General features: G+C 52.4%; 2 protein-coding genes across 2 annotated transcripts in view; one reads left to right on the top strand and one right to left on the bottom strand.

Annotated features, from left to right (window-relative positions):
- The window catches only part of SELENOO (selenoprotein O), a 19,696-nt gene extending 4,238 nt beyond the window's left edge, over positions 1-15,458 (top strand). The window contains exons 2-8 of the mRNA XM_024737384.1: positions 7,767-7,970; positions 8,891-9,071; positions 9,963-10,093; positions 10,472-10,752; positions 13,931-14,081; positions 14,858-15,188; positions 15,282-15,458. Coding sequence (XP_024593152.1) covers positions 7,767-7,970; positions 8,891-9,071; positions 9,963-10,093; positions 10,472-10,752; positions 13,931-14,081; positions 14,858-15,188; positions 15,282-15,458 — 1,456 coding nt within the window. The remainder of the gene's footprint in view (positions 1-7,766; positions 7,971-8,890; positions 9,072-9,962; positions 10,094-10,471; positions 10,753-13,930; positions 14,082-14,857; positions 15,189-15,281) is intronic.
- An 8-nt stretch (positions 15,459-15,466) lies between these two features.
- TUBGCP6 (tubulin gamma complex component 6) overlaps positions 15,467-16,467 on the bottom strand; it is a 21,973-nt gene continuing 20,972 nt past the window's right edge. Inside the window, 3 exon segments of the mRNA XM_024737382.1 lie at positions 15,467-15,983; positions 16,062-16,243; positions 16,287-16,467. The exon segment at positions 16,287-16,467 is cut by the window's right edge and continues 38 nt beyond it. Coding sequence (XP_024593150.1) covers positions 15,892-15,983; positions 16,062-16,243; positions 16,287-16,467 — 455 coding nt within the window. The 3' untranslated portion in view covers positions 15,467-15,891.

The following is a 16,467-nucleotide window of genomic DNA, read 5'->3' as shown; positions in this document are numbered from 1 at the left end:
GAGAAAAAAAAAAAAAAAAAAAAAAAAGAGGGGGGGGGGCCTTCCGGGGTGGTGCAGTGGTAAAGAACCCCCCTGCCAATGCAGGGGACATGGGTTCGAGCCCTGGTCCGGGAAGATCCCACGTGCCGCAGAGCATCTAAGCCAGTGCACCACAACTACTGAACCTGTGCTCTAGAGCCCGCGAGCCACAACTACTGAGCCTGCTTGCCAGAACTACTGAGCCCATGCGCCTAAAGCCCGTGCTCTGCAACAAGAGAAGCCACTGCAATGAGAAGCCTGTGCACAGCAACGAAGACCCAATGCAGCCAAAAATAATTTATTTATTTTAAAAATTAAAATAAATAAAATGAGACTAGAGGAATTCCCTGGTGGTCCACTGGTTAAGACTCAGGCCTTCACTGACAAGGGTCTGGATTTGGTCCCTGGTCGGGGTACTAAGGTCCCTCAAGCCGCTCAGCATGGCCAAAAATAAATAAATAAAACTTTTTAAAAAAAAAGAATAGATGGGCAGGCAGAGCAACTAAGCCCATGCGCCACAGCTACTGAGCCCATGCTCTAGAGCCTGCAAGCCACAACTACTGAGCCCACGTGCCACAACTAATGAAGCCCTCACGCCTAGAGCCTGTGCTCCACAACAAGAGAAGCCACCGCAGTGAGAAGCCCATGCACCTCAACAAAGCCCACACGAAGCAGCGAAGACCCAACACAGCCAAAAATTAAATAAATAAATAAATAAAACAGAAGAAGAATAGATGGGCAGTGTAAGCAGAGATGGAAATTCTGAAAAAGATGAAAAGGAAATGCTAGAGATTTCTAGCAAAAACACTGTAACCAAAGTGAAGAATGCCTCTGATGGACATGTTGCTAGACTGGACACAGATGAGGAAAGAATCTCTGAGCTTGAAGATATCTCATGAGAAACCTCCAAAGATAAAAAGCAAAAAAAGTTTAAAAAAATAAAGTGAAAAAATCCAAACACTCACCAGGAATTGTCGGACAAATGCAAAAGAAGTAACACATGTGTAATAGGAATACCAGGAGAGAAAGAGAGAAAGAAACAGAAGAAATATTTGAAGAAATGACTGAGAAATTCCCCAAATTAATGTTAGACACCAAACAGATCCAAGAAGCTCAGAGCACACCGAGCGGGATGAATGCCTCCCCCACCCCCACCAAAAGACAAAAACAAACTATACCTAGGCTCATAATTTTCAAATTACAGAGAGGCAGAAATAAAGAAAAAAAGTGAAGGAAGCTAGAGGAAGGAAACACTTCACCTACAGAGGAGCAAAGATAAGAATTACATCTGACTTCTCAGAAGCCAGGGAAGCAAGAGGAAAGTGGACTGAAGTATCTAAAGTGATGAGGAAAAAAAACCACCCACCTGGAATCCCGTACCCTGTGAGATTATCCTTCAAAAGTGAAGGAGAAATAAAGACTTCCTCAGACAAACAAAAATTGAGGGAAATTGTTAGCAGCTGACCTGTCTTGCCAGAAATGTTAAAAGATGTTCTTTATAGGGAATGAAAACGATGTAGGTCAGAAACTTGAATCCTCATAAACGAAGAGCATAAGAGAAAGAAGTGAAAGTACAATAAAAAACCTTTACTTTTCCTCATCTTAATTGATATAACAGGTAATAGCTTGTTTAAAATAATAGTAACGAGGCATTTATGTATAAATGAAATTAATGACACCAGTCAAATAAGGGATGGGAGAGAGGGATTAAGATTATTTTGTTATTATAAGGTACTCATACTACCCACGGAGCAGGATAGTGTTACCTGAAAGTAGACTTGGATTAGTTGTAACTGGTATATTACAAACTCTAGGGCAACCTTTTAAAAAAATTATTATTTTTTTTATTTATTTATTTATTTATTTAATTTTTGGATGCGTTGGGTCTTCGTTGCTGCGCACGGGCTTTCTCTAGTTGCGGCGAGCAGGGTCTGCTCTTCGTTGGGGTGCGCGGGCTTCTCATCACAGTGGCTTCTCTTGTTGCGGAGCATGGGCTCCCGGCACACGGGCTTCAGTAGCTGTGGCACGCGGGCTCAGTAGTTGTGGCTCACGGGCTCTAGAGCGCAGGCTCAGTAGTTGTGGCGCGTGGGCTTAGTTCCTCTGCAGCATGTGGGATCTTCCCAGACCAGGGCTCGAACCCGTGTCCCCTGCATTGGCAGGTGGATTCTTTACCACTGTGCCACCAGGGAAGTCCTAGGGCAACCATTTTTTAAAGAGTAAAACAAAAAAAAGTATAACTGATACGCTAGGCGAGAACTGATGAGAAAAGAAAAAGTGGAATCACAAAATGCTCAGTTAAAACCACAAAACGCAGAAAAAGAGTGAAAGAGAAAACAAAGAGAAAGGCCAATAAATTAAAAAACAAGACCAAACTCTATGTTGTCCATAAGAAATCCACTTTAAATATGAAGACACATGTAGATTAAAAGTAAATGGATGGGGGATTTCCCTGGTGGCCTAGTGGTTAGGATTCAGTGCTTTCACTGTGGAGGCCCGGGTTCAGTCCCTGGTTGGGGAACCATCCCACGTACTGCCAAAATACAAAAAAACAGGAAATGGATGGAGGGAAGCACACCATGCTAACACCAGTCAGCAGGAGTGGGCTTGAGGGTAAGGAAAGTCCTTAGGGGCAAAGAGGCGTGTGACAAACTCATGAAGGGGTCAGGCAGGCAGAACAGCCCTTACTTGTATATGTGCCAGAGTACCATGAGGCAGAAACTGGCAGAACTGCAAAGGGGCACAGATGAATCCACTGTCATTGTTGGAGACTCAACACCCAGATATCAGAAATGGACAGAGCAGGGGCTTCCCTGGTGGCGCAGTGCTTGAGGGTCCACCTGCCGATGCAGGGGACGTGGGTTCGTGCCCCGGTCCGGGAAGATCCCACATGCCGCGGAGCGGCTGGGCCCGTGAGCCATGGCCGCTGGGCCTGCGCGTCCGGAGCCTGTGCCCCGCAACAGGAGAGGCCACAACAGTGAGAGGCCCGCGTACCGCAAAAAAAAAAAAGAAAAGAAAAGAAATGGACAGAGCCAGCAGGCAGAAAATTGGTAAGGCCATCTTTGAACTCAGTTAACACCATCAGTCAACTGGATATAAAGAACATCCATAGCCTATTTCATCTAACAACAATGGGATACAAATTCTTCTCAGGCCCACATGGAACATTTATCCAGAGAGACCACATTCTAGGCCATAAAACACACCTTAACAAATTTTTTAAAATAAAAATCATACAGTGTCTGTTCTCAGGCCACAATGGAATCAAACTAGAAATCAATAACATAACTGAAAATCCCAAAATGCTTGGAGATTCTGCAACATACTTCTAAATAACACATGGTCAAAGACAAAATCTCGAGAAACTTTTAAGTATTTTGAACTAAATGAAACTGAAAACACCAAATGTATGGGGTACGGTGAAAGCAGTGCTTTGAGGGAAGTTTATAGCAGTGAGTGCATATATTAGTAAAGAAGAGAGATCTAAAACCAATCATTTAAGCTTCCACATTAGGGAACTACAAAAAGAAGAGCAAATCAAATCCAGAGTAAGCAAAAGAAAAGAAATAATAAGAATTAGAGCAGGAGTCAGTGAAATTGAAATAGGAAATCAGTGAAACCAAAAGCTTGTTCTTTGAAAAGATCAATAAAATCAGTAAAGCTCTAGCCAGGCTAACTAAGAAAGAAAGTGAGGACACAAATACTAATACCAGAAATTAAAGAGGGGACATCATGCAGATCAAAAGGGTAATAAAATTACTCTGAACAATTCTGTGCTCACAGATTTGACAGCCTAGGTGAAATGGACCAATTCCTTGAAAGACACAATTTGCCAAAACTCACAAGAAAAAAATAAGGCAATCTGAGTAGGCCTATGTATATTAAAGAGATTGAGTCAACAATTAATAATCTTCCAAAACAGAGAGCACCAGGCCCAGATGGACTCACCAGTGAATTCTACCAAACATTTAAGGATGAAATTATTCCACTCTTTTTCACAGAATGGAAGCAGAGGAAATACTTCCTAACTCATTCTATGAGGCCAGCATTACCCTAATACCAGATCCAGACAAAGACAATACAAGAAGAGAAAACTACACACCAAAACCCCTCGTGAACATAGATAAAGAAATCTTCAACAAAATATTAGCAAATCAAATCCAACAATGTTTGAAAAGAATTATACATCACCACCAAATGGGATTTACTCCAGGTATGCAGGTCTGGTTCAGTATTCAAAAATTAATTAATGTGGTCCATCAGATCAACAGGCTGAAGAAGAAGACTCACATCATCACTTCAGTTGGAGCAGAAAAGGCATTTGACAAAACCCAAGACCTGTCATGGTAAAAACTCAGTAAATTAGCAACAGAGGGGAATGTCCTCAACTTGACAGAGGATCTACAGGAAACCTATAGCTAAATCTACTTAATCATGAGAACCTCAAAGCCTTCCCACTAAGATTAGAAATAAGACAAAGATGTTCCCTCTTTCCATTGCTTTTCAACATCCCTGGAGGTCCTATAGCTAATGTAACAAGACAAGAAAAGCGAAGGCATACAGATCGAGATGGAAGAAATAAAAATTGTTTTTGTTTGCAGCTGAACATCTATGTAGAAAATCTCAAAGAACTGACCAAAAAATGAGCTCATAAGCAGTTATAGCAAGCTTGCAGGATACAGTTACTACATAGGTCAATCACTTTAGTATATCCCAGCAGTGAACAAGTGGAATTTGAAATTAAAAACAATACTGTTTACATTAGCAATCCTAAAAATTAGATTCACACCTAAGTGTGCGTTCACACTTAGGTGTGAATCTAACAAAATATAAGACGTCTACTAGGAAAACTACAAAACTGATAAAAGATCTCAAAGAAGAACTAAATCAATGTAAAGATATTCCACATTCATGGATAGGAAGACTCAGTATCGTCAAGATATTGGTTCTTCCCAACTCAAGCTATAGATTCGATGCAATCCCAATCAAAGTCGCGGCAAGTTATTTTGTAGATATTGACACACTGATTCTAAAATTTATATCGAGAGGCAAAAGACCCAGTATAGCCCTCAGAATACTGGGGGAGAAGAACAAAGTCAGAGGACTGACACTACCGCACTTCAAGACTTAGCATAAAGCTTCGGCAATCAAGAGAGTGTGGTTTTGCAACTACCGAAGCCCGCGTGCCTAGAGCCCGTGCTCTGCAACGAGACGCCACCACAATGAGATGCCTGTGCACGACATCCAAGAGTAGCCCCCGCTCGCCACAACTAGAGAGAAAGCCCACGCGAAACAACGAAGACCCAACGCAGCCAAAAGTAAATAAATAAAATAATCTTTTTTAAAAAAGAGAGTGGTTTTGGCCAAAGAATAGATAGGTCAATGGGACAGAACAGAGAGCCCAGAAATAGACCTGCATAGATGTGGATCTTTGACAAAGAAGCAAAGGCAATCCAATGGAGCAATGATAGTATTTTCAACAGATTGTACCGGAACAACTGGATATCAACATACCAAAAAAAAAAAAAAATCTAGACACAGACCTGACACCCTTCACAAAAATTAACTCAAAACGGATCACAGGGCTTCCCTGGTGGCGCAGTGGTTGAGGGTCTGCCTGCCGATGCAGGGGACGCAGGTTCGTGCCCCGGTCCGGGAGGATCCCACGTGCCGCCGAGCGGCTGGGCCCGTGAGCCATGGCCGCTGAGCCTGCATGTCCGGAGCCTGTGCTCTGCAATGGGAGAGGCCACAACAGTGAGTGGCCTGTGTACCGCAAAAAAACAAACAAACAAACAAAAAAATGGATCACAGACCTAAACAAAATGCAAAAATGTAAAACTCCTAGAAGATAAAATAGAAAATCTGGATGACCTTGGGTATAGAAATGACTTTTTAGGTACCATACCAAAGACAGGATCCATGAAGAAATAATTGATAGGCTGGACTTTATTAAAGTTAAAACTGCGGTGAGGGACAATGTCAGGAGAAATGAGAAGACAAGCCACAGACTGGGGGAAAATCTCTGCAAAAGACGCATCTGATAAAGGACTGTTATCCAAAATACACAAAGAACTCTTAAAACTCAACAATAAGAAAACAAACTGATTTTAAAATGGAGGAAAGACCTTGCCAGACACCTTCCCAAAGAAGATACAGAGATGACATATAAGCACTTTAAAAGATGTTTCACATCATGTGTCATCAGGAAAATGCAAATTAACAAGGAGACGCCATCACACACCTAGGAGGTTGGCCAAATTCCCAAACACTGACAACGCAACGTGCCGGCGAGGATGTAGAGCAACAGGAGCTCCCGTTCACGGCTGCTGGGCCTGCAGGACGGTGCGGCCGCTTGGGAAGACAGTGTGGTGGTTTCTTACCAAACTAAATACACTCTCACCACATGATCCAAGAATCACGCTCCTCAGCGTTTACCCAAAGCAGCTGAAAACACGTCCACACGAAAATCCTGTATGTGGATGTTCACAGCAGCTTTATTCGTAATTGCCAAAAATGGAAGCTGCCAAGGTGTCCTTCAAGGTGAATAGATAAACAAACCCTGGCCCATCCAGACAATGGGATATTATTCAGCAAAAGAATAGGAAGAAAGAAAGAAAAAAGAAATGAGGCATCAAGCCATGAAAAGACGTGGAAGAAACTTAGATGCGTATCAGTAAGTGAAGGAAGTGAATCTGAAAGGTCACACAGTATGATTCCAACTCTGTGACATTCTGGAAAAGGCAAAACTATGGAGACAATAAAAGACCAGGGGTTGGGAGGGGAGAGATGACCAGGTAGAGCACAGAGGGTTTTTCGTGCCGTGAAACTGTTCTGTATGACACTGTAATGGTGGATCTCTGTCAGACCCACAGAGTGGACAACACTGAAAGTGAACCCTGGTGTAAACAGTGGACGCTGGACGCTGGGCGATGATGACGTGTCGGTGTAGCTCCATCAGGTGTGACAAATGACTCCCCTTGGTGGGGATGTTGATATTGGGGGAGGGGTACATGAGAAGTCTCTGGCTTCTGATCAGTTTTGCTGCGAACCTAAAACTGCCTAGGAAAAGAAAGTCTATTTAAAATAATAGTAATAATGAAGGTTTAGCATAAGAAGAAAACACCCACATGATTCAGAGCTGCCTGAGGGAGACTGGGGTCCTCCCCGCCACTGCAGGTGACGCTCTGTGTCTGTGCTGTTGTAAAAGGATGTTCACAACGTAAATTCATAAAAACAGAATTGTGGATTTGCGAGCGTGTGTGTGACCCTGGGAGTGGCCTTCCCTGACTTCTCTGTAGACCTGGCCTCCTGCCGCGGGCCAGGCACCCTGCGCTGTGGTTCCAGACCTGGAGGAGGTCAGGGGCTTAGCACCTGGGATCGTCCAAAGCAGACTCTCTTTACAGTGATGTCAGAGCTGCTCGTGGGTTGTTTTTATTTTACTTTATTTATTTAATTTTTTTGTGGTACGCGGGCCTCCCGCTGTTGTGGCCTCTCCCGTTGCGGAGCACAGGCTCTGGACGCGCAGGCTCAGCGGCCATGGCTCCCGGGCCCAGCCGCTCTGATCCTCCCGGACCGGGGCACGAACCCGTGTCCCCTGCATCGGCAGGCGGACTCTCAACCACTGCGCCGCCAGGGAAGCCCATGGGTTGATTTTAAAAAGCCATTAGGAGGCATTCTCCCGGCCCCTTCCCTCTGTGACCATGCCTTGGTGTCGAGTGGAGCCCAGCAGTGACCTCTGTGCTTGACCCCAGACAGGCCGACGGTCGCAAGGTGCTGCGCTCAAGCATCCGTGAGTTCCTGTGCAGCGAGGCCATGTTCCACCTGGGCGTCCCCACCACGCGGGCCGGCGCCTGCATCACGTCCCAGTCCACCGTCGAGCGGGACGTGTTCTACGACGGCAACCCCAGGCCCGAGCAGTGTGCGGTCGTGCTGCGCGTGGCCCCCACGTTCCTCAGGTACCGCCCGTCCTCGTGCTCCTGTGTCGCCCCTGCCCGGCCAGGGTGCAGGGCCTGGGGCGGTGTGTCCAGAGCTGTGGACCTGGAGTTCACGACCAGGAGCTCCGTAAGATGCACCAAGAAAACGGCCTCACTGTGCTGCTGGACGAGCGGCCGTGACGCCTGGTGTGCCCGCGTCCTCTGGCCCCTGCTCACTGACTGGAGGCCTCCTGGCTGCCGTCTCCAGCGGGGCCTGTCAGTCCTCGACGTCACCACGCTGTCTGGTGTCAGGTGCTCAGTACTGACCACCTGAACCCAGAGTCGCCAGGAGGTGGCTGTGGCCGTCTGGCGGGGTCAGGTGACCCAGGCCGACCCTGTGCGTCAGCTGTCACCAGCTTTCCGTTTGTCCTCCGGGGGTGGAGGTGTCGGGGCAGGCGTTGGCCTCGTCCTGGGAGACCCGGGGCCTCCGGGCACAGCTGCACTAGTGGCGTTTGGACCAGGTCGTCTTTGCCGTGGGCTGATCTGTGTCTCGTAGGGCGTTCAGGCAGCGTTCCTGACTTCCACCCACGAGCTGCTGGTAGTAACCCCCATCGTGACAACCAAAAATGCCTCCGGACGTTAGCCCGCCCCCTGGGGGTATAACTGCCCCACCACTGAGCCTGCGGCTCACCCCACTACAGGACACCGGTGATGGGCGCATCCCTCGGTCTGGGAGGCCGGACACAGAACCTGTCTCGTCCCTGCAGGGCGGCCGTGGCAGTCCCGGCCCCGTGCACCCCGGGAAGTGCCCTGTGTCTGCCTGAGTCACTGAACGGCCAGCTACGTTTGGTGGCTTGTCCCCCCCGCCCCGCCACGAGGGCTAGCAGCACCCTCCCTCCTTCCTTACTCGTGAGGGGGAGGCATCACATTTAACCTGTTGTCAACGCGGGTCTTCCCTCCAGGTTCGGATCCTTTGAGATCTTCAAGTCCTCGGACGAGCACACGGGGCGCGCAGGCCCCAGCGTGGGGAGAAACGACATCCGAGTGCAGATGCTCGACTATGTCATCAGCACTTTCTACCCCGAGATCCAGGCCACTCACGCCAGCGACAGTGTGCAGAGACACGCCGCCTTCTTCCGGGAGGTCGGTGGCAGCTGCCCCGCCGCGGGCAGACGCTGGGTGCCCGGCCCTCTTGAGTCACCACCCGCTGGCTTAGCCCAGGGGCAACTTCTCAGATACGGTTGAGGGTCGGGGTCCTGGGACAGACCCCAGGTCACTGTTTGAGCAGCATCGAGGGGCCACGTGGAGAGCTTGGGAGGGAATGAGGGCTGGTGGGTGCTGGGCCTCCCGCGTGGGGCCTGTGTTCACGGTGGCCCCAAACACACACCCCTTGGCCTCTCCATTTCGCCGAGAACTCTTAGGCGTCGTCTCACACGACAGTCACAGTTGTGGGAGGTGGTGCAGCCTCAGCCAGTGACAGGCAGCAGGGCGAGGGGTCGGCCTGAGGGCCGGAGGCCACTGTCCTGCACGTGTCACTCCTCGGAGCCCACTGCAGCCGCACTGTTGCTTCTCGTCTGTCACGTGGGTGATAGGGGGCGGCAGGTCTGGCAGCCAGACCCTGGGCTGGGCAGCGGGGCTGTTTGAGCCCCTCTCCCTGCAGCCCAGGGCGAGGCGGGGCCCTGGGCACAGCATCTGGACCTGGGCAGTTCTCGCCTGAGAATGTGTAACTTCCTCCCTTGTTTCCACATGGTCATCCTACGGGGCCTGAGTCATGGGAATGTCCAGGTTCCCTGACTTTTCTGGTTTGGATAAAAGCCAAAAGACAGTGAGTATATGAGAGAGAGGGGGTGTATGTGAGGAACAGAGCCACTCACGTCAACTCATCCAAAATACTTTTCCCTTCTTAACCATCCTTGGTGGTTCTGCCCACAGCTGAGCGTCAGCTGACAGGACAGGACACGGTCAGGCACCGCTGGCCCGGTGGGCAGGGGGCAGAGGGGAGCACCCAGCGGCTGTCCCGTGCCACTGTTGCAGGTGACGCGGCGCACGGCCCAGCTGGTGGCTGAGTGGCAGTGCGTGGGCTTCTGCCACGGCGTGCTCAACACGGACAACATGAGTATCGTGGGGCTCACCATCGACTACGGGCCCTTCGGCTTCCTGGACAGGTGGGCATCCCGCCGCGTGCCAGGGGGCCCTGGCGGGGAGGCACGTGGCAGCGGGAAGGACCTGCAGGCCTGTGTGTCTGCTCTTGTTAATGTTTTGTTCGGTGTTTAATTCTCGGCAAGGCCCGGTCAGCCAGCCATCCCCAGAGCAGGAATCCCTGGAGGATTCTGAGCACAGAAGCACTTTAAACAGCACCCTCTCGGCTCCCGGGTGGAGAGTGGGTTGAAGGGGGGGCCGCGGGGGCCGCGCTGGAGTGCGGCTCCCCTGCTCTAGAGGCTGCGGGGCCCCGTGGGACAGGCAGTGGAGCGGCGGCCACCCGGGGCCTGCACTGTCGCTCGGCAGGTCCTCTCAGGCAGCTCGCGGCTCTCCCCACGCGGCAGGTACGACCCCGACCACGTGTGCAACGCCTCCGACACCGCCGGGCGCTACTCGTACAGCAGGCAGCCCGAGGTGTGCAAGTGGAACCTGCAGAAGCTGGCGGAGGCCCTGGACCCCGCGCTGCCCCTCGAGCTGGCCGAGGCCATCCTGGCGGAGGAGTTCGATGCCGAGTTCCGCAGGCACTACTTGCAGAAAATGCGCTGGAAGCTGGGCCTCGTGCGGGCTGAGCGGGAGGAGGACAGCGCCCTGGTGGCCAGGCTCCTGGAGACCATGCACCTGACGGGTGAGTGTGGGTAGGGCGCGTTCACCACGCTGTGGTGACACAGCGTGAGACCGACCTTTCACATCTCGGTGGCTTTAAGCACATTCACCTTGTCTTGCAACCATCACCGCGTCTACAGAACGTCCTCGTCTTCCCAGACGGACATCTGCACCTGTGAAGCACCAGCTCCCCGGCCCCTCCCCCCACCCCTGGTGACCTCACGCCTGCTTTCTAAGAACTCGCCTCCTCCAGGGACCTCAGGCAAGGGGGTCATGAGGCTCTTCTCCCCGTGTGTCTAGCTCACCCCACGCAGCACGACATCCTCCGGTGGTCATCCCTGCTGTGCGGGTGGCCTGCCTTCTGCTCGTCCCTCGTCTGTTGGACACTTGGGCTGTTCCACCCTGTGGCCGCCATGCGTAATAACGCTGCTGTGAGCACAGACGTGCTGTGTCTCTGCGTTCCTGTTTCCCATCCTCTCCAGGGCGCCGCTCCGGCTAGGACGCCTGGTTCTGCGCGGCAGAAGGGGCCGAGCCAGCGTCACTTACCGTTCCTGCTCTTGGGGAAAAAAGCTCTGTCTCACACGAGTGTGATGCGAGCCGTTGGCCTGTGCACACGTGGCTTTTCTCAAGTAGAGGATGTTTCCTTCTGTCCCTCACTGGGTGTTTTCACACTGGGCCTCAGTTGAGGTGATCACCAGGTTTTACTTCCTCATTCATGTCCTGTCTTAGTTCAAACTGCCTCTCACGGTCTGGAAGCTGGGGGTCGAGGATCAGGGTGCCGCCTTCTGGCTGTCCTCACACGGCAGGGTAGGGAGCAGGGGCACGACCCTCGTGACCTACCTCCCAGAGGCCCCCACTCCAAATACCATCGCCCTGCAGAGCTGGGTTTCCATATATGAATTCGGGCAGGGGACACACACACACCTTGCGTTCTGGGGATAAACCCTGCTTGCTCCTTCTGGTGTTTTGCTGAGGTTTCTTTTACATCTGTATTTACAAGGGATACTGGTCTGTGGTTTTCTTTTCTTGTGCTGTCTTTGTTTGGCTTTGGTATCGAGGCAGTGCTGACCTCATGAATGAGTTAGGAAGCGTTCCCTCCTAGTTGTCAGAAGAGTTTGAGAAGGACTGGTGTTAATTCTTCTTTAAATGTTTGGTAGAATTCACCAGTGAAGCTGTCTGGTCCTGACATTCCCTGTGTTAGGAAGTTTCCGGTCTCCCTACTTGCTATGGGACTATTTAGATTTTCTATTTCTTCTTGAGTCAGGTTTGGTACTTTATGTGTTTCTGGGAGTTTGTGTCATCTATGTTATCTAAATTATTATTCATAGTGTTTTCTCAGTCTTTTATTTCTGTACAGTCTGCAGTGACGTCGCCACTTTTATTTCCTTTATTACCTGTGTCTTTTTTTCTTTCTTAGCGTAGCTAAAACTTTGTCAGTTTTACTTATCTTTTCAAAGAACCAACTTTGGTTTCAGTGATTTTCTCTTGTTTTTCTCTGTTTCATTTATCTCTGTTCTAATCTCATTTCCTTCCTTTATGCTAACTTTGGTCTTATTTAGTTCTTTTTCTACTTCTTTAGATGTAAGATTAGATTATCGATTTGAAATCTTTTTTTACTGAGAAGTAACTGGCGTATGGCATTATATGTCTCAGTTGTGCGACATGATGGTTTGCTGTATGTATATAACGTGAAATGATCATCACACAGTTACAAGTTTATTTTTTTCTGGTGATGAGAGAAAAGCTGCTCTTTTAGCGCATTTACAGCCATAAACCTCCCTCTGAGCACTGCTGCTTTTGGTTCATACCTCTGAGTATTTTCTAATTTCCCTCGTGATTTCTTTGTAGACCCAGTAGTTGATTCATTTTCACATTACTTGTGAATTTTCCAGTCGTCCTTCCATTTGTGACTTCATGCCATCGTGGTTGCAGAAGACACGGGTCTTTTCAGTGTATTAAGACTGGTTTTATGGCCCAACACGTGGTCTGCCGTGGAGAACGTGCATCTGAGAGCTTGGGTGGAGTGTCGTGTCTGTTGTTCACGTTGTTTCCTCGTTGACCTTCTGTCCACGTGTTGGGCGGTGACGTCCCAACTCTTACAGAACTGCTCGAGTCCACCCTTCAGGTTTGTTTGTTTGTTTTTAAATTGGAGTGTAGTTGATTTGAAACGTTTTGTTCGCCCTCCAGTTTTGCGAGTCTTTGCTTTGTGTATGGGGGGCTCTTGTTTGGTGCATGTTTATAATTGTTACATCTTCTTGCTGAACTGACTCATCAATACATAATGCTCCTCTTTGTCAAGTTCTTACATAAAGTCTGTTTTTCTGACGTCAGCGTAGCCACCCCAGCTCTCTTCAGGTTACTATCAGTATGCAAATCATGGGATATTTTTTCCATCCTTTTGCTTTTGACTTATGAGTCTACAGCGAGTTATCTTACTGTAGTTGGATCACGTTTGGGTTTTTTTTTAATCCATTCTGCCAGTCTCTGCTCTTCGAATGGAGACTTTAATCCATTTATTTTATTTTATTTTATTTTTTTGGCTTGCAGCGTCTTTGTTCCCCAACCAGGGATTGCACCCGTGCCCTCAGCAGTGAAGGCACAGAGTCCTAACCACTGGATCAGGGAATTCCCTAATTCATTTACTTTTAAAGTAATTACTGATAAGGGAGGACTTACGCTGTTTCGCTCTTTTGTTTTCTGTCTTACACCATTTTTGTCCTTTGTCTTCTCTGTTACTGCTCTCCTGCTTAGGCGATCTTTTGCAGCATACCCTTCTGGTTTTCCTTCTCATCTTCCCTTGTGTCTGTTTGTTTTTTGGATGTTTCCTTGGGGGTTTTCGTGACAGTGTTTTAGCAGGTCGCTGAGGCCCTCCCAGCGCCTGTCTGTGTCACGTCCTGTGCCGTCTCGGCCCTGCAGCTCCTGAAGCAGGAGGTGCTAACTGCCGTGACAGTGACGAGGGCCAAGGCCCGGCCTCGGTGCCTTCGCTGTATTTACCCATCTTACAGATGAAGAAGCCAGGCTTGGAGGCCTTGAGAGACTGAGTGACTCGTCAGGTTCAGAGTGGGGGCTGAGCTGGGAGGACTGAGGGGCGGGCTCAGGAGTCCCCAGCCTGACACCGAGCAGGGCACCGCACACGTGTCGGATGAACACGTGTGGCCCGCTGGTGACGGGACGGTGCCCTGAGCAGCTGCATGTCCCAGGTGCTGACTTCACGAACTCCTTCTACCTGCTGAGCTCCTTCCCCGCCGGGCCGGAGTCTCGGGACCTGGACGAGTTCCTGTCCGCGCTGACCGCTCAGTGTGCCTCCCTGGAGGAGCTGAGGCTCGCTTTCCGACCCCAGATGGATCCCCGGTGGGTACTGGGGTCTTGCTTCCCTAGCATTTGTTTCCGGAAAGGGAGGAACGGAGGAACGTTTAGAACGAAGCCTTTGGGAGGATGCTGGAGACAGAGTGCCCAGGCGGCCGCTCCACTCCCAGGAGTGGGACGGACGGTCAGGCCCTGGCTTTGTGGCCCTGAGGCCCTCTGGTCAGAGGACAGGATGGAGATGCTGACGCAGGAAAGGGGAGGCCAGGTAGCACAGGCTGGGGCACGGTGGGCTCTGCTCTGGGGAGGCTCCCCAGGAAGAGCCTGGGTGTGGGCCCGCAGACTCCAGCCAGACCGGGCTTTCTGCGCCATCGTGTCACGTCCTGAGGGTGCAGCTCAAAACCCGTCACCAGCGTGTCCCGTCCCGTGCCAAACAGGCATCTAGCAGCAGTGCGGGGAGGGGCTGAAGCTGGCAAGAGCTGCTGAGCATGGAGCCAGGGGAACTGGGGAAGCGGGTGTCAGGGGCTGCCCTGCCCCCAGAGGTGGAGAAGCGTCCAGCCCTGTGATCACTGTGGGAGGAGCTGGCAGCAGTGAACCTCTCCCAGAGGGACTGGGTCCTGGGTTTGGATGTGTGGCTGCCGGCAGGGAGCCGGGGCCGGCCCGGGTCAGCCTGCGGCGGCTGCGGTAGAACAAGGGCGGACGGCTGGTAGCGGTCCCACGTCTGCTGCATCCGTCGGACCCAGGCTCACCCCTGGTGGGGCTGGGGCCGGGGCAGCGGCGGGGACGACGTGGCCTGGGGCCCCTCACGCGCCCGCTCCACGCAGGCAGCTGTCCATGATGCTCATGCTGGCGCAGTCGAACCCGCAGCTTCTGGCGCTCATCGGCACGCGGGCGAGCCTGGCGCGGGAGCTGGAGCGCGTGGAGCGGCAGTCGCGGCTGGAGCAGTGGGCCGCGGGGCGGGGCTGCTCTGCTGATGCTCGGCTGGGGTGTGACTCCAGAGCCCGGCTGGAGAAGGATCGGGAGGCCGCCGGCGACACCGCTGCCTGGCAGGCCGAGCGCGTGCGCGTCATGCACGCGAACAACCCCAAGTACGTCCTGAGGAACTACGTCGCACAGGGCGCCATCGAGGCCGCCGAGAGCGGAGACTTCTCAGAGGCAAGCGGCCCGCCCGGCCCTCCCCTCCTGGTCCCCTCCCGCTGCCGGGGAGGCGGGGCCCCAACAAACACCGCACCCCCTGCTCTCCTCCAGGTGCGGCGGGTGCTGAAGCTGCTGGAGACCCCTTACCGTGGGGAGGGGGTGGCCGCCGAGGCCTGCGAGGCCGCCGAGCCCGAGGAGGCCAGTGGGGAGGCCGGCGGGGCAGCCAGCCGGCGGCACTCGTACAGCAGCAAGCCCCCGCTCTGGGCCGCGGAGCTGTGTGTGACGTGATCCTCGTAACCGCCTCGGAGGCCTCCACACAGGAGCCCCGAGGCCCGAGCCCACGAGTCCACGAGGCGAGGTGGCGCCCGCCCCACCCGTCTCTCCGTGACGTCAGAGATGCCCAGTCAGGACCTGACCCGTCTCTGCCCGATGCCGACTCGGCAGCACCGCCCAGCCCCCAGGCTCTGCTCCCGGCGACGGACTGCTTTGCGCCAGGACGGCTCAGCTCGGCAGAGGGGGCCGGTGGACGCGCAGCCCCCGCCCACCTCGCCAGCCTGGTGGGGGACGCAGCCCCTAAATAAACTGGCAGCTCCCTCGGTCGCCTCCGTGTGTTCGTTCTGCCCCCACCCCGGCCCAGGACCCGCCCGGTAGAGAGAGGCGTGAGTGGGGCGGGCAGCACCTTTATTGCAGTGCAGGCACCCCCGCCGGGGCCGCACAGGCCTCAGGCGTCCTGGTAGTAGCTGTTGAAGTTGATGCGCAGCAGGAAGTCCTCCAGGTGGGGCTGGTAGCCGCGGTTCACCAGCTTGCTCACCACTGGGGGGAGGGCGTCGGTGAGCAGCTCGGCCCCGCCCCCACCCCGCCCGGCCCCGCCCGGCCCCAGGGGAGGGTCACCTTTGAAGAGGAAGTGGGAGTAGTACTTGAAGGTGCTGTAGGACTGCTGCAGGAGGGCGAAGTTGGGGTGCTCGGGGCCGCGCCAGGGCTGGGCGATGAGCTGGCTGCGGAACTTGAGCACCAGGCTGAAGGTACTGTGAATGATGTTCATGACCGGCGCCGCCTTCTCCGTCAGCAGGCCCCTGCGAGGGCGGGCGGGGGCTGCGGTGAGTCCCCGCGCCTCACCTGAACACAGCCTTGTGCAGGTACTCGGCATGGGCGCGCTGGATCTCCTCTAGGTCGCCCACCGAGGCCAGCCTGGCCTGGAACTCACACCAGGTGACGTGCAGGATCTGGTTGGCGATGTAGCCCTGGATGACCTTCACGAAGTGCTGCATCTCGTGCTTGAACAGCTGTAGCTGGCGGA

This window comes from Neophocaena asiaeorientalis, unplaced genomic scaffold (genome assembly GCF_003031525.2).
Source record: "Neophocaena asiaeorientalis asiaeorientalis breed wild unplaced genomic scaffold, Neophocaena_asiaeorientalis_V1.1 scaffold242, whole genome shotgun sequence".
Taxonomy (NCBI): Eukaryota; Metazoa; Chordata; class Mammalia; order Artiodactyla; family Phocoenidae; genus Neophocaena; species Neophocaena asiaeorientalis.
Note: the sequence above shows the minus strand (reverse complement) of the source record. Positions and strands in the feature narration are given on the sequence as shown.